This window comes from Schistocerca americana, chromosome 1 (genome assembly GCF_021461395.2).
Source record: "Schistocerca americana isolate TAMUIC-IGC-003095 chromosome 1, iqSchAmer2.1, whole genome shotgun sequence".
Classification (NCBI taxonomy): domain Eukaryota; kingdom Metazoa; phylum Arthropoda; class Insecta; order Orthoptera; family Acrididae; genus Schistocerca; species Schistocerca americana.
The window spans coordinates 180614802-180638357 of record NC_060119.1 but is presented as its reverse complement, the minus strand read 5'-3'; the positions used below and the strand labels follow the sequence as shown (position 1 = coordinate 180638357).

At 44.0% G+C, this 23556-nt stretch overlaps 1 protein-coding gene across 1 annotated transcript in view; it reads right to left on the bottom strand.

Moving 5' to 3' along the window:
• Window positions 1-389: 389 nt before the first annotated feature.
• The window catches only part of LOC124614523, an 80682-nt gene continuing 57515 nt past the window's right edge, over window positions 390-23556 (bottom strand). The window contains exons 4-6 of the mRNA XM_047142954.1: window positions 18251-18331; window positions 13937-14167; window positions 390-500 (exon numbers count right to left, since the gene is read on the bottom strand). Of these exons, the coding sequence (XP_046998910.1) occupies window positions 390-500; window positions 13937-14167; window positions 18251-18331 (423 nt within the window). The remainder of the gene's footprint in view (window positions 501-13936; window positions 14168-18250; window positions 18332-23556) is intronic.

The window sequence follows — 23556 nt, the reverse complement described above, 5'->3', positions numbered from 1 at the left end:
CACACACTGTACAGTGATTAGTGGTATGTATATGTACACGTACCTAAGACACGTTAGTGTTTTGGGTCAAAGTAGATACATGAATACTATTTTATTTTCATTTGAAACTGTGCAGGTATTATAAGGGTTAGTACACTATAAAGATCAGTTCCAAGCACTTACAGTTATCACCTTACCCTCTTCATAGCTAACAAAACACGAATAACTGTGCGATACGTTTCTTTGGAATTACATTTTTAGCCGTATTTGATATGGCGAGCTTAATTGCATTATGGATTAACAACAATTGCACTCTCTTAGTAGTGAGTGAAATGCTGCAGGCAGACACAGTATCTGGCACATCCACAGACGTAGCGACGTCCGCCGCGGGCTGCATCGCCTGCGGTACATCAAGAGAAGGCGCCGATGCGCATAACGGACTCCATGCCGCCGTACACGATCTTGGTGCCACAGCTGTCGATGGCTTGCACTGCCTTTAGGACGCGGAAACTACCAAGCACCTGCAACAGGGCAGCCAACTTGCAGGGTACATCAGTGGTACAAGCAGTAGCTGGGAACAATATCCACAAATTTAGTCTACATCAATTACAGACGTAAGAATAGAACCCATTTATTAATTATTCGCTGATATTTTATTTAATGTTTCTGTTTATTTATTAATCCGCAATTCCAGCGAATGCATGGACTACTTGACTGTAGCATCACAGCTACAGTTACGACTTGCAGCGAGTTAGCTGCTGGCCATAAGAGCATACGTGTGTGGCTCGACCCTACAACATTGCTGAGCTACCCTTTTTAAACAGAGCTGTGCACAGCCTAATTTCCTAAGGTGAGAGCAACATCCGATAATGTCACAATTGGTTTGCTCATATGAACTGCTTGTTATAGAAGCTACTATTCAACGGAATATCCATTAGGTAACAGCGCAGTTCCTAAAATGCCAGTGCAGGGTGCTTGTCGTGATACATTATTGTGATAATAAATCTCTGATAACTACAACAGTGTTGGTATTTTTAGGACTTACACAAGGTAGAGCTTAGTACTCTATCGGAGGTCCTTGAGCTGCGTGAGTGATATGGAGAAATGAACTTTAATAATATACAACAATTCTTCGCTGTAATTGTCATAGAAACCCCCAATTTCGAAGTTGTGGATGAGTACACTGTTGGACGATTGCAAACTGGGATGTAGCAATAACAAAAAGGGAACTTCTGACTACAATAAGCATTTTAAATTCGAAAAGATGGAAATTGGGTATTATTTGCTATACGCTGAAGACTATAATGTTTAATGGGACATTTATTAATGGCAAGAACATAGCGAATGGAAGTACCACGCAGCAGTACTCAAAAATAGGGCTGAGCGGTGCAGTAGAGATGATCTGTTTTAGTACAGATCTTCTTTCGAGAATATTTCAAAACCCCTAATAGAATCTGCTTCAAAAAGGATACCTGTATTGTATCAGCAGTGGTGGACCGAAGGATACACATCTTGTTTTTCCACGGGTCTTAAGAAAAAAGTATTATAAGGTGTCTCGAACTGAAGACCACAACGCATTTTTATTAATTTCTGTAAAGCGTAAGAATCGATTCCTCGCTTTAAGTTTGTTTTGTGTCTCCCGCACGAGACTGCGGCTGAGTGAAGTCATCCCGCGTAAGTCAAAGATGGTCCACGAAACTGGCCATTATAAGATCGCGTGGTATGAGACTAATATCGCAAGAGGATCTGTTTCGGCTGTCTAGGCCGTTATTGACATTAGTAATATTTTGTTGATACGATTATGAACCGAAATGATCCCTTTGTTACTGATTCGCTTATGAGATGCTGTTGTCGTACCATCCTTTACCACTCTATTTGAGATATAATATATGGCTACTACAACTGCTAAAACTTTATTCGTTGAATGTGATTTGTCAATTACTGACAATGAAAATATGAATAAATTTATTTGTGAGAATGTAAACATACAGTCACATGATATAGTGTGTCTGATTTTGTGACATGGATTTATAGTCGTTTTGAAATTGTAATTTGTATTTAACATTATCATTCAGCGAGATGTCGGTGCGGATGTTGGAAAATGTGTGCCACAGTTTAGTCAGCAATAATGACTTAAGATTAATATTAGTAAAATAATGATTTTAGCCTTGCGGTCTAGCGCACTGCTTTCCGGGCGGGAAGGCGTGTCGGGCCCGGCACGAATCCGCCCGGCGGATTAGTGTCGAGGTCCGGTGTGCCGGTCAGTCTGTGGATGGTTTTTAAGGCGGTTTTCCATCTGCCTCGGCGAATGCGGGCTGGTTCCCCTTATTCCGCCTCAGTTACACTATGTCGGCGATTGCTGCGCCAAGACTTTCTCCACGTACGCGTACACCATAATTACTCTACCACGCAAACGTTGGGTTTACACTCGTCTGGTGTGAGACGTTCCCTGGGAGGTCCATTGGGGGCCGAACCGCACAATAACCATTGGTTCGGTGTGGGGCGGCGTTGGGGTGAAGTAGTCGTCGTGTGGTTGTGGACCACTGTGGGCTAAGGCGGGAGCGAGACCTCTCCGTCGTTTCTAGGTCCTCAGTTCCATTCAATACAATATAATATAAAATAAAGATTGACGTCATATCCTGTATAGATGCACTATGTCGAAGTTAATCAAGCAATAAAATGATATTGAAATTTTAATCTGTTCAAAGAAACAGCTTATTAAAAGAATACTTACATTACCTCTTTAGTTTATAGAGAGTCTGTGGAAATTGAAACTATGTTATTTTGTTTCGAACATTTTTATACCCTGATTAGCTGTTCGAAGTTGGGGTTCAAAGCCATATAAAACTTTTCTAATGAATTCAGAGGGGATATGTAGCAGATTGTGGACCTAATGTACCTTCATAGTATTATTCAGTATTATAATCCCTGAATAAGGTATAGGGTTCCAACAAATGCACTGCACAACATTTGTTATGTGTCTCCAAGTATTACGACGCAGAGCATCATACTCGGACGGGTCACTGAAGCTAATCCGTTGTATCAAAACAATACCCTGGGAAGGATCGCCTAACACCACAAGCATTGGGGAAAATTAGTGTAGCCGACTTGGAAACCATGTTATACGATATTACGGCGATCTTTATGGCGTTGGTATTTCCGCTAATGTTTATGTTGGCAATATTGTGGATCGAATGGAGGCATTGTTTTAACAAAATATTTAGAAAAACAGCATTAAAAGATGAACAGAAATGCAAACAAAACTAAAACATGAGACCCAGATGCCTTTTTTGGCTTTAGTGATTGTCTTCAAAAAGTTTTTATGTTTCTGATAATTCCTTACTGCAAAATACTCAGCTTAGGAATGCTTCCGTCGGTATAATTTTGACCCTGAGAGTTTCAGCGACCTGTGTTACGAATTTCGTTGATTTTGCTTGAACACCATGTGGAAATAAGACAGGGTAAACTCGTCAAAAAGCGCTGATACTTCGACAGGTAACTTCCTTCTCTAAACTTTAAACAACGAACTGCGGCCTAACCTCCTTGTGCCAGTGCACGATGGCCTACTGAAAAGGAATGAGGTATAAAAGTTTAAAAATCAAAAAATTTCATCATTGTATACTTTGAAAAACATAATTTATTTCCGTCATGGTACAAAATTTAAAACCTTTGCTAAACATGTCAAACCTTTTTCTAAAGGGCATTTTTACGAGCCAGTCCTCGCCCCACGTAGGAAATTGAAATACGAGGGTTGCTGCACCACAGTTTTTTCCTCAGAGCTTATTTATTCTTGAGAGTTAGATTTTGATGACTATATCAGTCAATATTTCTTTTACATCCACTGTTTTACTGGATAACTTTCGTCACGTTCTATGGCCTTACGCAAGTGTTGTGTAGGAGTGTGTACTTTCTGTTGGTAAAAGCTCAAAGCGAGAAGGCTAGGTATGGTCATCTGTAACGCCCTGTGAGACACGGGCCTCTCCATTGGCCTCAAACTACTCCAGCAGTTCAGGTGAAATGGCTTTCTTTAAATGTTGTGCTTTATTGTAGGCATTTGTGAAACCTGTCTTGAGAAATTGTTGAACATCCAAGAGTCTGTCATTGTACAAGCACTTGCACTGCATATTCATAGCTGTAGAGTCAATTGTCAAATTGTGATGCGCTGGTCTCCGCGAGTTATGGCATCCAGACGTTCTGAACGTGGCCGATCATCTGCACTTCTTGACGTTTTAATTCTCGTTACCCACATCCCAACGGTTATTCCTAACAACTTCACCATTACCCTACACTACACAGGAACATTTATGGATGTTCACCACAATTTCCTTCTTCGCGACTAAAAACTCAATTACTGCACGTTACTCATAGCGAGTATCTTATATGGATGTCATTCTTATAGTTGACTATGTTTCTCTCATCCGTCAGAACTGTTCGAAGCCTCGCACACATCATCTACATCTACATTTATAGTCCGCAAGCCACCCAACGGTGTGTGGCGGAGGACACTTTACGTGCCACTGTCATTACCTCCCTTTCCTGTTCCAGTCGCGTATGGTTCGCGGGAAGAACGACTGTCTGAAAGCCTCCGTGCGCGCTCTAATCTCTCTAATTTTACATTCGTGATCTCCTCGCGAGGTATAAGTAGGGGGAAGCAATATATTCGATATCTCATCCAGAAACGCACCCTCTCGAAACCTGGACAGCAAGCTACACCGCAATGCAGAGCGCCTCTCTTACAGAGTCTGCCACTTGAGTTTGTTAAACATCTCCGTAACGCTATCACGCTTACCAAATAACCCTGTGACGAAACGCGCCGCTCTTCTTTGGATCTTCTCTATCTCCTCCGTCAACCCGATCTGGTACGGATCCCACACTGATGAGAAATACTCAAGTATAGGTCGAACGAGTGTTTTGTAAGCCACCTCCTTTGTTGATGGACTACATTTTCTAAGCACTCTCCCAATGAATCTCAACCTGGTACCCGCCTTACCAACAATTAATTTTATATGATCATTCCACTTCAAATCGTTCCGCACGCATACTCCCAGATATTTTACAGAAGTAACTGCTACCAGTGTTTGTTCTGCTTTCATATAATCATACAATAAAGGATCCTTCTTTCTATGTATTCGCAATACATTACATTTGTCTATGTTAAGTGACAGTTGCCACTCCCTGCACCAAGTGCCTATCCGCTGCAGATCTTCTTGCATTTCGCTACAATTTTCTAATGCTGCAACTTCTCTGTATACTACAGCATCATCCGCGAAAAGCCGCATGTAACTTCCGATACTATCTACTAGGTCATTTATATATATTGTGAAAAGCAGTGGTCCCATAACACTCCCCTGTGGCACGCCAGAGGTTACTTTAACGTCTGTAGACGTCTCTCCATTAATAACAACATGCTGTGTTCTGTTTGCTAAAAACTCTTCAATCCAGCCCCACAGCCGGTCTGATATTCCGTAGGCTCTTACTTTATCAGGCGACAGTGCGGAACTGTATCGAACGCCTTCCGGAAGTCAAGAAAAATAGCATCTACCCGGGAGCCTGTATCTAATATTTTCTGGGTCTCATGAACAAATAAAGCGAGTTGGGTCTCACACGATCGCTGTTTCCGGAATCCATGTTGATTCCTACGTAGTAGATTCTGGGTTTCCAAAGACGACATGATAATCGAGCAAAAAACATGTTCTAAAATTCTACAACAGATCGACGTCAGAGATATAGGTCTATAGTTTTGCGCATCTGCTCGATGACCCTTCTTGAAGACTGGGACTACCTGTGCTCTTTTCCAATCATTTGGAACCTTCCGTTCCTCTAGAGACTTGCGGTACACGGCTGTTAGAAGGGGGGCAAGTTCTTTCGCGTACTCTGTGTAGAATTGAATTGGTATCCCGTCAGGTCCAGTGGACTTTCCTCTTTTGAGTGATTCCAGTTGCTTTTCTATTCCTTGGACACTTATTTCGATGTCAGCCATTTTTTCGTTTGTGCGAGGATTTAGAGAAGGAACTGCTGTGCGGTCTTCCTCTGTGAAACAGCTTTGGAAAAAGGTGTTTAGTATTTCAGCTTTACGCGTGTCATCCTCTGTTTCAATGCCATCATCATCCCGGAGTGTCTGGATATGCTGTTTCGAGCCACTTACTGATTTGACGTAAGACCAGAACTTCCTAGGATTTTCTGTCAAGTCGGTACATAGAATTTTACTTTCGAATTCACTGAACGCTTCACGCATAGTCCTCCTTACGCTGACTTTGACATCGTTTAGCTTCTGTTTGTCTGAGAGGTTTTGGCTGCGTTTAAACTTGGAGTGAAGCTCTCTTTGCTTTCGCAGTAGTTTCCTAACTTTGTTATTGTACCACGGTGGGTTTTTCCCGTCCCTCACAGTTTTACTCGGCACGCACCTGCCTAAAACGCATTTTGCGATTGCCTTGAAATTTGTCCATAAACACTCAACATTGTCAGTGTCGGAACAGAAATTTTCGTTTTGATCTGTTAGGTAGTCTGAAATCTGCCTTCTATTACTTTTGCTAAACAGATAAACCTTCCTCCCTTTTTTATATTCCTATTAACTTCCATATTCAGGAATGCTGCAACGGCCTTATGACCACTGATTCCCTGTTCTGCATATACAGAGTCGAAAAGTTAGGATCTGTTTGTTATCAGTAGGTCCAAGATGTTATCTCCACGAGTGCTGAAGAAACATCAAATTTGAAGCTCCTCAGAACTTTTTCCTATATTTATTAATGGCAGTAAAAAATATGGGGCATTAGTAATTTAACAACCCTAGTAAAATTAAAACAAAAAGCAGGATAGGCTGCGCTTCAAGGCCTACCGAAAAATCGGCCGTTTTTGACAAGTTTTCGCGAGTACATTTCAGCGAGTTACTCAAACTTTAGAGACTATACGGCTAGTGGGGGGCTGGAGGGAGGGTGGTGGGGGATGGTGGGAGTGCAGACCGACTTTCATTGAAATATTTGTATTTCACTTTATGTAAGAAAAACAGACACCCACTGAACAAATATTGGTAGCGTCAGATTCTCACCTTCACGAACCGAGTTAGGAAGTTCACTCAACGTGAATTTGCTGTTTTATTCCGCAAGACCTGATCAGTAGATTCTGTCAGCAGGAATGCTGATAAAAATCGCGAGTAATGTTTGATCACAAAGCCCCTGTTACCGATCACCGGTATGGTTAGCTACTTACAAACATATAACAATCCCTAATGACAATAATCCGCTTGGAACGTGACCGCCGCTTTCCTTGAACACTGGCTGCTAGAATAATTTGTTAATCACAACCATTGTGACTGTCCATTAGATTTCAGCCAGGCTTGTGGACTCAGTTCAAAGCTAGTGAGTTAGTCAGAAGTTGATTTCTAGTGTGTGTTCAACGGAAATATCTAACCGGATTTAAAATAAAATGATACAAGTTACGCTGTTCCCGAGAATAAGTGGCTGGTTAGCGGTGATCACAAGAGATCCTATGAAAATAATTAGCAGACTGTCTCTTCTCTTCCGAAAGTATGCAGTTCTAATAAGGAAAAATATACGAATTTAATCAAAATACGAGGGTAAGTCAATTATTATCCGCAGTTTAGTTATATTTTTGTTTATTTTGGTAGTAATCCGTTTTTTGTGGTCAGAAGGCGTATCGGGGGCCGAAATTCATCGAAGACTTTCGGTACAGTACGGGAACAGTGTTTTGTCACAACGGAGTGTCTACGAATGGATTGAAAAATTCCGAAATGGTCGCACAAGTGTTACACACCATGAAGGAGCCGGACGACCGTTTACCGCCACAAATGAAGAAACCATTGAGCGTTCACGTGAAATGATTCTCTTAGACAGACGATTAACTATTGACGAAGTGGCACATCGTCAGCAAAATAGTCACGGTTCTGCCTACGAAATCATCCACAACAGGCTTGGGTTCCATAAAGTTTGTGCAAGATGGGTCCCAAAACTACTCATATAGTTGCATAAACAAACGCGCTTGGACATCTGCAAAAAACATTCGGTTCGCTATGGTAACGAACCCCCCCCCCCCCCCCATGAACCATGGACCTTGCCGTTGGTGGAGAGGCTTGCGTGCCTCAGCGATACAGATAGCCGTACCGTAGGTGCAACCACAACGGAGGGCTATCTGTTGAGAGGCCAGACAAACGTGTGGTTCCTGAAGAGGGCAGCAGCCTTTTCAGTAGTTGCAAGGGCAACAGTCTGGATGATTGACTGATCTGGCCTTGTAACACTAACCAAAACGGGCTTGCTATGCTGGTACTGCGAACGGCTGAAAGCAAGGGGAAACTACAGCCGTAATTTTTTCCCGAGGGCATGCAGCTTTACTGTATGGTTAAATGATGATGGCGTCCTCTTGGGTAAAATATTCCGGAGGTAAAATAGTCCCCCATTCGGATCTCCGGGCGGGGACTACTCAAGAGGATGTCGTTGTCAGGAGAAAGAAAACTGGCGTTCTACGGATCGGAGCGTGGAATGTCAGATCACTTAATCGGGCAGGTAGGTTAGAGAATTTAAAAAGGGAAATGGATAGGTTAAAGTTAGATATAGTGGGAATTAGTGAAGTTCGGTGGAAGGAGGAACAAGACTTCTGGTCAGGTGACTACAGGGTGATAAACACAAAATCAAATAGGGGTAATGCAGGAGTAGTTTTAATAATGAATAGGATAATAGGAATGCGGGTAAGCTACTACAAACAGCATAGTGAAAGCATTATTGTGGCCAAGATAGACACGAAGCCCATGCCTACTACAGTAGTACAAGTTTATATGCCAACTAGCTCTGCAGATGACGAAGAAATTGAAGAAATGTATGATGAAATAAAAGAAATTATTAAGATTGTGAAGGGAGACGAAAATTTAATAGTCATGGGTGACTGGAATTCGGCAGTAGGAAAAGGGAGAGAAGGAAACGTAGTAGGTGAATATGGATTGGGGATAAGAAATGAAAGAGGAAGCCGCCTGGTAGAATTTTGCACAGAGCACAACTTAATCATAGCTAACACTTGGTTCAAGAATCATTAAAGAAGGTTGTATACATGGAAGAATCCTGGAGATACTAAAAGGTAACACAGAGAGTTAGGAACCAGGTTTTAAACTGTTAGACATTTCCAGGGGCAGATGTGGATTCTGACCACAATCTATTGGTTATGACCTGTAGATTAAAACTGAAGAAACTGCAAAAAGGTGGGAATTTAAGGAGATGGGACCTGGATAAACTGACTAAAACAGAGGTTGTACAGAGTTTCAGGGAGAGCATAAGGGAACAATTGACAATAATGGGGGAAAGAAATACAGTAGAAGAAGAATGGGTAGCTTTGAGGGATGAAGTAGTGAAGGCAGCAGAGGATAAAGTAGGTAAAAAGACGAGGGCTAGTAGAATTCCTCGGGTGACAGAAGAAATACTGGACTTAATTGATGAAAGGAGAAAATATAAAAATGCTGTAAATGAAGCAAGCAAAAAGGAATACAAACGTCTCAAAAATGAGATCGACAGGAAGTGCAAAATGGCTAAGCAGGCATGGCTAGAGGACAAATGTAAGGATGTAGAGGCTTATCTCACTAGTGGTAAGATAGATACAGACCTTCAGAGAAAAGAGAACCACTTGTATGAATATCAAAAGCTCAGATGGAAACCCAGTTCAAAGCTAAGAAGGGAAGGCAGAAAGGTGGAAGGAGAATTTAGAGGGTCTATACAAGGGCGATGTACGTGAGGACAATATTATGGAAATGGAAGAGGATGTAGATGAAGATGAAATGGGAGATGTAATACTGCGTGAAGAGTTTGACAGAGCACTGGAAGACCTGAGTCGAAACAAGGCCCCAGGAGTAGACAACATTCCATTAGAACTACTGACAGCCTTGGGAGAGCCAGTCCTGACGCCGGCCGCGGTGGCCGTGCGGTTCTAGGCGCTGCAGGCCGGAACCGCGGGACTGCTACGGTCGCAGGTTCGAATCCTGTCTCGGGCATGGACGTGTGTGATGTCCTTAGGTTAGTTAGGTTTAAGTAGTTCTAAGTTCTAGGGGACTGATGACCTAAGATGTTAAGTCCCATAGTGCAAGAGCCATGTGAACCATTTGAACCAGTCCTGACGAAACTCTACCATCTGGTGAGCAAGATGTATGAAACAGGCGAAATACCCTCAGACTTCAAGAAGAATATAATAATTCCAATCCCAAAGAAAGCAGGTGTTGACAAATGTGAAAATTACCGAACTATCAGTTTAATAAGTCACGGCTGCAAAATGCTAAGGCGGATTCTTTACAGGCGAATGGAAAAACTAGTAAAAGCCGACCTGGGGGAAGATCAGTTTGGATTCCGTAGAAATGTTGGGACACGTGAGGCAATACTGACCCTACGACTTATCTTAGAAGCTAGATTATGGAAAGGCAAACCTACATTTCTAGCTTTTGTAGACTTAGAGAAAGCTTTTGACAATGTTGACTGGAATACGCTCTTTCAAATTCTGAAGGTGGCAGGGGTAAAATACAGGGAGCGAAAGGCTATTTACAAATTGTACAGAAACCAGATGGCAGTTATCAGAGTGGAGGGGCACGAAAGGGAAGCAGTGGTTGGGAAGGGAGTGAGGCAGGGTTGTAGTCACTCCCCGATGTTATTCAATCTGTATATTGAGCAAGCAGTAAAAGAAACAAAAGAAAATTTCGGAGTAGGTATTAAAATCCATGGAGAAGAAATAAAAACTTTGAGGTTCGCCGATGACATTGTAATTCTGTCAGAGACAGCAAAGGACTTGGAAGAGCAGTTGAATGGAATGGATAGTGTCTTGAAAGGAGGGTATACGACGAACATCAACAAAAGCAAAACGAGGATAATGGAATGTAGTCGAATTAAGTCGGGTAATGCTGAGGGAATTAGATTAGGAAATGAGATACTTAAAGTAGTAAAGGAATTTTGCTATTTGGGGAGCAAAATAACTGATGATAGTCGAAGTAGAGAGGATATAAAATGTAGATTGGCAATGGCAAGGAAAGCGTTTCTCAAGAAGAGAAATTTGTTAACATCGAGTATAGATTTAAGTGTCAGGAAGTCGTTTCTGAAAGTATTTGTAGCCATGTATGGAAGTGAAACATGGACGATAAATAGTTTGGACAAGAAGAGAATAGAAGCTTTTGAAATGTGGTGCTACAGAAGAATGCTGAAGATTAGATGGGTAGATCACATAACTAATGAGGAAGTATTGAATAGGATTGGGGAGAAGAGAAGTTTGTAGCACAACTTGACTAGAAGAAGGGATTGGTTGATAGGACATGTGTTGAGGCATCAAGGGATCACCAATTTAGTATTGGAGGGCAGCGTGGAGGGTGAAAATCGTAGAGGGAGACCAAGAGATGAATACACTAAGCAGATTCAGAAGGACGTAGGTTGCAGTAGGTACTGGGAGATAAAGAAGCTTGCATAGGATAGGGTAGCATGGAGAGCTGCATCAAACCAGTCTCAGGACTGAAGACCACAACAACAACAACAACAACATGGTAACGAAGGGGACAACTTCTTAGACAGAAACATGGATCCATCATTACGAGCCGGAAAGTAAATGGCAGATTATGAAATGGAAACAACCCAATTCGCAGTGCAAGAAAAGCTTCAAGACCCAACCGTCCGCAGGAAAACTGATGCTTACGTCTTTTTGGGACGCACAAGGTCTTGTGCTGGAACATTATGGGGAAAGGGACACAACAATAAACAGTGTACGTTACAGTGAGATGCTTACTGCAAGGCTAAAGGCAGGATTGCTGTCAAAATGTGTTGTATTGCTGCATGACAATGCTGCTCACACTGCTAAAACGCTCCAGAAACTCAAATTTGAAGTACTGGATCAGCCTCCATTAGTCCCGATCTTGCCCCTTCTGACTATCATTTGTTTGGTCCAGTCAAAGAGGCATTAAGAGGCCGTCGATTTGCCTCGGACGAAGCAGTGAAAGAGGCGGTACACTCCTGGCTCGCAGCTCAACCGGGAACCTTCTTTTACGAGTGCATCAGGAAGCTTGTACAACGATGGACCAAGTCCGTTGAAACGCCAGGAGACTATGTAGAAAAATGATATTCTTGTAAGTTTCCTATTTGATTACAATAAAAATTTATAACTACTTTGCGGATAATGATTGACTTACTCTCGTACATTCTTATTTCACATCTCGCTCTGTTCCTATAAGCAACGTTATTTCTAAACGCAGTGCATAAATGTCAACTTAATTTCGATCCTGCAGCCAGTATGAACCAAGTAATTGGCTGTCAGTGGGTACTGATCCATATCAGTAGGACATTCTTTGCGAGGAAATGGATGCCGTTCATCATTAGCTTCTATTGCAGAAGGAGACGCGTTCATTGTCTCGTGGTAAAGTTCTTTGGTGCGTTGTGCAGCTGAGGGATGAACTCCCTTTTCCTAATGAACAAGAGTCTTGTAAATCTCGGCTCTATTCCTGGATGAAAAATGGTGTCCAATGTTGCGCTACTTGGACGACGTTTTTCAGAAACTGAATGACCTACCGTATCACTTCAAGGTCGAAATTTTTAATATAGTCTTTCTAAGAAAGTGCTTGCGTTCAACAGAAAACTAGTACTCTGGAAAACCTTGATGGAGAAGGATAACAGCAAGATGTTTTTTTATCCGATTGATTTCGTGAAGGAAAAAGAGTTGGCTGCAAGCCAAATTAGTAGAATGGCGTAGTATATCTCGAAAATCTTCTTCAACAATTCGAGGCTATATTTCCAGAACCTTCATCTGAGTATGGATGGATCAACAATCCGTTCGATACAATCGTAACGTATCACTTGTCAAGAGTAGAACAGAATGAGCCAATAGAACTCTCAAGTGACAGAACACTAGAACACTTCGAAACGAATTTAAATCGAAGTCGCTTGAAAATTTTCGGCTGCGGACTCGGAATGAAAATCTCACTTTATCAACAAGGGCAGTAGAAGTGTTATGACCCTTCGCTTCAACATCTTTGTGTGAGTCAACTTTTTCTGCAGTGGCATTAATGAAGAAGAAACATCTATCTCGACTGCAGCTGGAAGAGTATTTGCGAGTGCTGTTTCAACGAGGATTGGAGCTGCTTTCTTCGCAAATTTAAGCACACACATCACACAAAATGTGCAAATGTCACAGAATTTCCGTATTTTGTACTGAGTATATTTTTACGCTTGTTTATTTGCTTTTTGAATGCTTCTATATAACAGTTTTTAAGTTATAGTTTAAATGTCGACTATTGTACTATCGTTGCTTTTACGTCGTGATATTTCAATTATTAAAACATTCTAAATGAATTAAAAACAATATAGAGGGAAATAGTTAAATGTTAATTAACTAACAAACTAACTTGCGAATTAATTTGTAAAAATATGTTGTGTATGTTGTGTAGTTGAGTACACATATTTGCTCAGAAACTTCCTGACAGATTAAAACCGTGTGCCGGACAGAGACTCGAACTCGGGACCTTTGCCTTTCGCGGGCAAGTGGTAGAGGAATTGCCCGCGAAAGGCACAGGTCCTGAGTTCGAGTCTCGGTCCGGCACACGGTTTTAATCTGCCAGGAAGTTTCATATCAGCGCATACTCTGGATATTTGCTCAGCTCCAATAATTGCACACACAGCCGCGGTTATTTACGAACTAGTTGTAATTGTTAACTTTCATCATCTTTGAATAACACAATTGCGTAATAATTAATAAATAATGTTTAACTCTGATATCCTCGAAAGAGTCTTACTATTATTATTATTATTATTATTGTTCAACCTGACAGCTGCAATAATTAGACAGAAATAAATAGCCATCGTGGACCGTTTTTGTGCCAAGTATGAGCGTGCTCTGGAAGGAAAGAAATATAGGAGGCATGGACTGGCAACATAATTTATGTTTAGGAAAGGCGACGCGATGGAGAAAATTTGACAACAACTGGGCTTGACCCTTGAGTGTCTACCTTTCTCTGCTTGACGCTGACAATCTCCACGGCTGGGAGTCCGCTGCCACCGCACAGTAATGTGTCGCCGTAGGGGTCGCCGCTGAAGAACTGGGCCGCGTACAGGAACTCTCCGTTCAGCGCAGGCGGTCGGTTGACGGGCACCACGGTCTCCAGCAGGTGCGTTGATCGCAGGTCCCACAGCTGCAGGCTGCCGCTCACCGACCACGACCCCGTCAGCACCGTCATCTCCTGTCGCCAGCGGGACTCAGTAGCATATTAACACAACAGAGCCCCAGTACATCCCCATCCCCTACCCTTCCTGTATTTCATCATCATTGTAATTATCTGGTTCGTCTTCAAAATCATCGTCATCCTCTCCTTCTACATCATCTTCCTGTCATACTACACTACTGGCCATTAAAATTGCTACACCACGAAGATGACGTGCTACAGACGCGAAATTTAACCGACAGGAAGAAGATGCATTGACATGCAAATGATTAGCTTTTCAGAGCATTCACACAAGGTTGGCGCCGGTGGTGACACCTACAACGTGCTCACATGAGCAAAGTTTCCACCAGATCTCTCATACACAAACAGCAGATGACCGGCGTTGCCTGGTGAAACGTTGTTGTGATGCCTCGTGTAAGGAGGAGAAATGCGTACCATCACGTTTCCGACTTTGATAAAGGTCGGATTGTAGCCTATCGCGTTTGCGGTTTACCGTATCGCGACATTGCTGCTCGCGTTGGTCGAGATCCAATGACTGTCAGCAGAATATGGAATCGATGGGTTCAGGAGGATAATACGGAACGCAGTGCTGGATCCCAACGGCCTCGCATCACTAGCAGTCGAGATGACAGGCATCTTATCTGCATGACTGTAACGGATCGTGCAACCACGTCTCGATCCCTGAGTCAACGTTGGGGACGTTTGCAAGGCAACAACCATCTGCACGAACAGTTCGACGACGTTTGCAGTAGCATGGACTATCAGCTCGGAGACCATGGCTGCGGTCACCCTTGACGCTGCATCACAGACAGGAGCGCCTGCGATGGTGTACTCAACGACGAAACTGGGTGCACGAATGGCAAAACGTCATTTTTTCGGATGAATCCAGGTTCTGTTTACAGCATCATGATGGTCGCATCCGTGTTTGGCGACATCGCAGAGAACGCACATTGGAAGCGTGTATTCGTCATCGCGATACTGGCGTATCACTCGGCGTGATGGTATGGGGTGCCATTGGTTACACGACTCGGTCACCTCTTGTTCACATTGACGGCACTTTGAACAGTGGACGCTACATTTCAGATGTGTTACGTCTCGTGGGTCTACCCTTCATTCGATCCCTGCGAAACCCTACATTTCGGCAGGATAATGCACGACCGCATGTTGCAGCTCTTGTACGAGCCTTTCTGGATACAGAAAATGTTCGAATGCTGCCCTGGCCTGCACATTCTCCAGATCTCTCATCAACTGGAAACGTCTGGTCAATGGTGACCGAGCAACTGGCTCGTCACAATACGCCAGTCACTGCTCTTGATGAACTGTGGTATGGTGTTGAAGCTGCATGGGCAACTGTACCTGTACACACCATCCAAGCTCTGTTTCACGCAATGCCCTGGGGTATCAAGGCAGTTATTACGGCCAGAGGTGGTTGTTCTGGGTACTGATTTCTCAGGATCTATGCACCCAAATTGCGTGAAAATGGAATCACATGTCAGTTCTAGTATATTTGTCCAGTGAATACCACTTTATCATCTGCACTTCTTCTGTGTGTAACAATTTAAATGGCCAGTAGTGTATTTCATTATCGGCGTTATACAAATCGGCGTCTTAGCTGTCATCTGTTATATAAATGCGAGAAAAAAGAAACACCCGGAAGGACTGTGTTCAATGGGACCAGGATACAATATATGGATACTGACGGGTTGTAGTGTAGAGATTTATTTTTCATTGTCATCGATTATCAATGGTGCTCAAGAGACCTGACTGTGCACCCTCTGTTTTCAGTCTGCAGGCAGTAGCAGGCTGAGTTTAGACGTGAACAGTGTTTACATAATTCGCTCTGGACTATAACCATGCCCCACCGACGACAACGTATTCTTTTGAACATCTTCAACGAACGGGGTCGAATTGTGGGCGTGTGAGAACCTGGTTGGACTCATCGACAGAATGTTGCGAATGATGGGCATAATGGTTGGTTGGTTGTTTTGGGGAAGGAGACCAGACAGCGCGGTCATCGGTCTCATCGGATTAGGGAAGGACGGGGAAGGAAGTCGGCCGTGCCCTTTGAAAGGAACCATCCCGGCATTTGCCTGCAGCGATTTAGGGAAATCACGGAAAACCTAAATCAGGATGGCCGGACGCGGGATTGAACCGTCGTCCTCCAGAATGCGAGTCCACTGCGCCACCTCTGGGCATAATGCGTCGATGGTGCGTCGCTGCTTTCAGCACTGGTCTGTGGAACACTCCCGCATCTGTAGACCAAGTCCTTGTCGTCCGTGTGGTGCAGATGCACTTCGAGAACGACGCATTGTGCGAACAGCCGTGGGCGACCGGGCATTAACCAGGGACGAAATCCGGGGACATTTTGCAGCTGCTGTGGTCATCAGGAATCACTGACAGCCTGGTTATAGCAGAATTAAGATCTGCTGTGCCTTTGACCAGGCTACCATTGACACCAGAACAAAGTCAAGCATGGCTACTCTGGTGTCTTAAAAGTGTTGACTGGAGAGTGGACTGTCAGTCTGTTGTAATGAGAGTAGATTCTATCTGTATGAGCGTGATGTATGCACACCTGTATGACATATATTCAGTGCTGCCTGTTCCAGAGCGAGTCTGCCCAGGACGCACAGGATCCGTCATAAGCTCCATGGTGTGGAGTGGGCGGTGGGGGGGGGGGGGGGGCGGGGAGGGAGAGGGGCCATCAGTTACAACTCGTGGTGACATATGGTGTTTCTGCAGGGTAAGTAGCCAGCGCCCGCTATATTGGGCAGGCAGTTATCCAAGTGCTACTGCCATTTTATCAACATAAAGTTGCTCTTTGTGGTGTATAGCAACTTCCCTGGCCAGTAAGATCATTGAACACGTATGAGGCACTGTCAAGCGGCAACTTACTCGTTCTCCAGAGCCCGCAAGAAACTTCCTCGAATTGCAACAAAAGCTGCAAGGTACCTCGGACAATCATTCAACGCCTTTTCAATCGTCTGCATCTGGGTACGCATCTTGTGGTCTAGTGGCTAGCGTTGCTGCCTCTGAATCAGGGGTCCTGTGTTCGATTCCCGGCCGGTTTGGGGATTTTCTCTGCCCGGAGACTGAGTGTTTGTGTTGTCCTCATCATTTCATCATTATCATCATTATTCGTGACAGTTGCTAGATTGGACTGAGTTAAAAATTGGACTGTGTATAAATTGGGACTTTGTACGGGCGCTGATGACTGCGCAGTTGAGCACCCCCCAAACTGAACATCATCTGCATCTGAGAATACACATCAGAATGGCCGGCAGAGGGGGGCACAGTGCGTATTGATGCGACTGTTTGGGCACCGTTTATTCTTACAAGTGTCTTTCCTTTGTATTGTATTGTGTGTGCTGTATGTTAACCGGGGACCTAGAAACGACGGAGAGGCTCCATCCCCGCCACAGCCGCAGTGGTCCACAACCCCACGACAACTACCGTAGTCCACTTCACCCCTCCGCCGCCCCACACCGAACCCAGGGTTATTGTGCGGTTCGGCCCCCGGTGGACCCAACAGGGAACGTCTCACACCAGACGAGTGTGACCCCTATGTTTGCGTGGTAGAGTGCTGGTGGTGTACGCGTACGTGGAGAACTTGTTTGCGCAGCAATCGCCGAAATAGTGTAACTGAGGTGGAGTAAAGGAAACCAGCCCGCATTCGCCAAGGCAGACGGAAAACCGCCTAAAAGCCATCCACAGGCTGGCCGGTTCACCAGACCTCGACACAAATCCTCCGGGCGGATTCGTGCCGGGGACCAGGCGCTCCTTCCCAGTCCGGAAAGCCGTGCGTTAGACCGCACGGCCAACCGGGCGGGCGTCTTTCCTTTAGTCTGAATTTGTTTTCGTATACTCCTAAAATGATGAAGTACCAGTCACCTCACTCGTCAATAAAATGTTCTTGTCCGTGCGGGGCGGCAAACTTTTTCAGCAGTGTCGAAGTCACCTCAAGAAGTAAGAGGACTTTGTGTGTGACAGTAATACCGCCACACAGATGTACTGTGTGCTGTGGCTGCACATATCAAAAGATGCTACAGCGCATTGCACATGTAAAACAGTCAGTAGTCGAAGACTACACTAAGAGACACTCACCATCACATCCAGAGCATCACCGCAGACGTGTGGTCCCGTAATACCACGGATGCAACCGTCTGGAATGCGCAGATCCCATACCTGAAATATCACATAGGGAACTTTATAGCATTGTACACTGTAGAAAACAATATCGACATTATAACAGTGTACAGAAACGCTACTTATAATATCTTACACATCATTAAAAGGGAAAAATGGATGAGTACTTATAAATAATGCTTAAGGGACAGCTTTGACAGATATACTGTGAATTATAGAAAGCCAAAGCCACGAAATAGCAGGAAAAAAAAACAAAGAAGAACATTATCAGGAAATGCAAGTGAGTTCTAGCGTTAATGAGCTTGAAGGCATTACATCCATTCCTGCAGAGTGCAAAAACTATGAGGCCTGTCCACAAAGTAAGTTCCGATTGATCGCGAAATGGAAACCACAGTGAATATCAGAAATGTTTTATTTGTAACAGTTAGCTACACCTTCGAGCTACTTCTCTACGTAGTCGCCGTTCTGACTTAGACATTTGTCGAAGCGTTGTACCAACTTTTCAATGCCCTCATCATAGAAGGCAGCCGCCAGTGCTTTCCCCCAATTCTCCACGCTGGCCTACAGCTCGTTGTCTGTGCCAAAATGTTGTCTTCATAGGCAGCGGTTCATGTGACCAGAGATGAAACTCACAGGGAGACAATTACTGGCTGTATTGTGGGTAATCAAACATTTCCAATTGAAAACGATGCAGGAGGATCTTCATTGCCCCTGCAGAATGCGGTTGAGAATTATCTTGAAGAAGAAACAGCACGACAGTTATGTAATGATGGCTGCATAGCTTTAGGCGAAATTTCTCACCAGGCCCTCGTACTTGGCGGGATGCACTATTTTCTAGCCATTTTTACGCGCTCACTGTGAGCTTAGAAATGAGAAGAGCGACGTGATGTTACCTGGGGTCATACTAGAGACACTGCCCAACACATCTGTGCAAAGCTTTATCGGATTTTTATAGTCGATCCATTTGGCGATCGATCGTAACTTACTTTCTGGACGCCCCTCGTATTTTATCTGTTTGTTGACTTCGACCACCAACATCTGGGTAGAAGCGATGGCCACATCGACCGTGCAATCCACACTTTGAGTGTTTGCAGTTGAAAATATTCGCACGTGAGGCGACCCTTGTGCCGTCTTCTTATATGAAATCAATAACTATTATGTTGGCCCAACGTCACGCAAAACGCATCATACATATGATCTCTATATGAGAGACGTGCTGGTCTGTTCTTGCCCCTGATGATGGTAATACCCGACTCAAAGACCGTGGCTTCTCCGAAGACATTCCTTTCACTAGTGTTATGTGGACGACAACAGGTCCTGTTACTCCACTGGAATCACGTTTGTAGTTACACTGCAGTCTGAACCGAGACGCGTCCGCGAAAGGAATCTCATAGTTACCACGTCTAACGCAAAATTTCACACTAGTTGTCTCGTACTGCCCATAATGCTCGACGGTATAATCCTTCCTATGCGTCTAGCAATGACATACCGCAGTTGGTTGGATTTGCGTAGCTTTTGCTACAATACACAGTAGCAAATACAAGTTATTATATCACATCACTGACCTGAGCTGAAATTCGCTAAATCTTTTGATTGCTAAACCAGTGCTGTTGTCACTGTCTGCGAACAACAGAAGGACGAAAATTTAACTGGTTAGCTAGAGTCCTCCAATGGTGCTCATCATTTGACGGAGCTACCGCCCAACCTGTCTTCTCACAGCTCCAACTGCTGTCCTGTTTTCCAACATGGAGTTGCCGACGATGAACACAATGAATGAAATAAGCGAATTCCAGCGTTGCTGGTTTGCAAGTGCTGTTTATATTCATAACAAAATTTGTAAGAAGATATTTGACTTGTCAGTAGTTTGAGGTTCCATCTAATTAGTTCTGTTTATGTGATTTTTCTTTAATTTTGGAAAACTAGTAACGCCTTTTTCCACTCAGTATTATACTACAACAAGATATTCAGTTCTGAGGCAGAAGTTTTTATAGAAATATATATCTAAAAAAAGAACTACTTGGGACACTGGCCATGTGACCAATTGCGTAACATGAATCTGTTATACCCATTCGTACCGCCAAACAACGATAACTGATCACAACGCATCATAGTTGTGAAGGAGAAGTCTAGACAAACAATTTAATATAAAAAACCGACGTTTATTCCTGAACTTGGACTTATCTATAATAGGTATACATGTACTAGCTAAAACGATTTCGAAAATTTGCACCAGACAGGGATTCGAAGCCGGAATTTCCTCTTATCATGAGCGGTCGCCTGCCACTTAGACTATCTGACTATGCTCTCTGGACTGACTCAAACTTCCATATGTCACCCTCATCGATTTCTTCTCATAGATAACCAGTTCATTTATCCACACTCTCACATCTCGTGATTCTCGTACATGTTTTAGATTCAAGGCAACGAGAAGTCATAGACCATCGTTGTCACTTTTGTCACAGGTCCGTCTTTGTCTTATATACACTACGCAACAAAGTTAAACACTCACTTTTTCTAAATCGCGTTATTGCGTCACATTCCGATGCATTCAAGTTTGAAAAAACCTAAAAAATACTCCTAGGCGCCTGCAGACAGGAAACTGGCCTTGGAGGTGCATCAATTTGTTGCATTTCTCCAGGCACCTCGAGGTAATTGACGGGTTTTCTCTGTAAATGCACATTATTAAAACCCTCAATAAATATGGGCGGGAGTCAGCTAGCATTTTGTCGAAGTGAGGATCTTAGAGGGACCCTTTGCTGTTTTATTTACGCATGTATCAATGTCGTACTCCTCAGTGATTATGCCCCACAGGGCATGAAACAGGAGCCCTGATAAAACGTAAGGAACCGATGTTGCATCGGACTGCGCTTAAATTTCGCCGAAATTTTGAACTGTGCCTAGTAATGCACCCGGTGCGCCAGAGTAAAAATTTCAGTCACACTGCGCTCCAAAGGAGTGTGACCAAGTTCAAACGTGTTTCAGCCCAGTGATGTCCGTCGAGAAGGGTTGAATCGCTCAGGAGGTGTCAAGAGTGCCAAAGGTTATCAAGATCGTTTTCCTGTTGCTCATCGCACTACGAACTGTCGTTTTCGACCGCGAAATATGTGGAAACCAATGCCCCAAGGAAAGGGGAGGTTTCATTGACGTGCTACATTACAGCCTCTCAGGCCTTTTCGTTTCGATTCTGAGTGGCAGTGCATCTGAAATGTTTTACGCTGCCACGTATAAGAAAACAGCGTGATTTCAACACTGGGTGTCGCGGTTCTGATCTTCATCGTCGAGGCGTTAAAAGAGGGGGGAGGGGGAAACGTGAGTACGAGGGGCTGTGAAGACCTTCCTATCGTGTGACATGTTCACGGTGGCGTTGAGCAGAATTGTGGTGAAATTTGGTGCCTGTGTGACAACATTAACCCACTTTACACGTCACATGAACTTCTGAGCTCTGGCCTTTTTTCCGCAAGTGTCGCCACCTTACTATTTGATGTGTCGTCTAGCCCCAGGGTGGCGTCACAAAGGTCCGCAAAGGAATTAACCATAATTATGTGACGGAAATCGGTAGATGTGTCGTACACGTACAGACAAACAAATGAGCACAATTTCAGAAAAACTGGATGATTTATTCAAGAACTTCACAAATTGATCAAGTAAATAACATGCTGGTCCACGGTGCGCTAGATCGTCAAAAACCGGATGTGGTTGCAGGGCCCTGCGCATAAAGCTCCAAACGTTTTCAGTTGCTGAGAAATTTGGTGACCTTGCTGGCCCAGGCAGGGTTTGGCAAGCACAAGAACCATATGTGGGCGGGCATTATCTTGCTGAAATGTAAGCCCAGGATGGCTTGCCATAAAGGGCAACTATATGGTGTGTAAAATATCGTCGACATGCCACTGTATTGTGATGGTGCCTTAGATGACAACCAGAGTGGTCTTGCTATTAAAAGTCGTGACATCCCAGATCATCACTACTGGTTGTCGGTTCTTGTGGCGGACGACTTTCAGGTTGTCTCCAGACACGTTTTCGCTGGTCATCAGGGCTCAGTTTGAACCGAGACTCATCAGTGAAGACAATTCTACTCCAGGCAATGACATTCTAGGTCAAAGACGTGTCTGGAGAGGGCCTGGACAGTGGTGGAATACCAGCCTGACTGTCACCCACCATATGGCCCGACAAACAGGACTGACAGTCTGGGATGCCATTTATTTTCACAGTAGGATACCTTTGGTTGGCATCCGCGGTACCCTTACAGCAAAGCGGTACGTCGGCGATATTCTATATCCCGTTTCGTTGACCTTCATGACAAGCCATCTTATGTTATCATTTCAGTAAAATAATGCCCATCCGCAAACACTGAGAGTTTGTACAGCTTTTCATCAAGCTGACAAAACCCTGCATTTGCCAGCAAGGTCGCCAGATCTCTCCCCATCTGAGAACCTTTGGAGTATTACGGGCTGGAACCTCCAACAATCTCGGAATTTTGAGCTAAGGTGACAATGGGATAGAATTTGGCACAGTATCTTTCAGGTCATCCAGCTACTCCATGAATTATTGCCAAACCGAATAACTGCTTGCATAATGGCCAGAGGTGTACCAACGCATTATATATATACAGGGTAGTCGGAAATTCCCGTTACAAACTTCTAGGACTTGTAGAGGGGAGTGAGTACGTAATATTAATAGAAACACATGTCGGGAAACGTACCGTTTTCGTGCTACAACCGTTTGAAAACATGTTTGCTAGGTAGGTTTGCAACAGGCTAGTCATAGTGATGGGTGCTTACGTCAGATCGGCTGACGTCATTTGACATCCTATCCTACCTCACTGACCTAGTTGAGCCTCATTCACGCGTCTGTCAGTGTTGGAGCAACATGGTTGAGTACAGGTTTGCAGAAAACACCGACATGATCTTCCTGAATGGCGAAGCTCACGGCAATGGAAGAGCTGCTCGTCGCCTTTATCAAAATACTTCTCCACAACTTAAGACTACATCGCGTACCCTTTTCGCCACAATCACGCAGCTGTTTCGAGAAAGGGTATCTTCACCAGCAGCAGGCGCGACTGTGGCGCTCCAGGCAGGCCCCACACGCCCGAACTGGAAGAGCCGTTAGTGCATCACGTTGATGAGAACCCGTCAACAAGTCCACGAGCAGTCTCATTGTCGATTAATGAGTGGAACTGTAAAACAAGTGATTTACTGGATCACGCCCAGTCAACTACTTGTAAAATTGGTCGTATTAGCAACACGTTTCCAAATGTTGTAGCACGG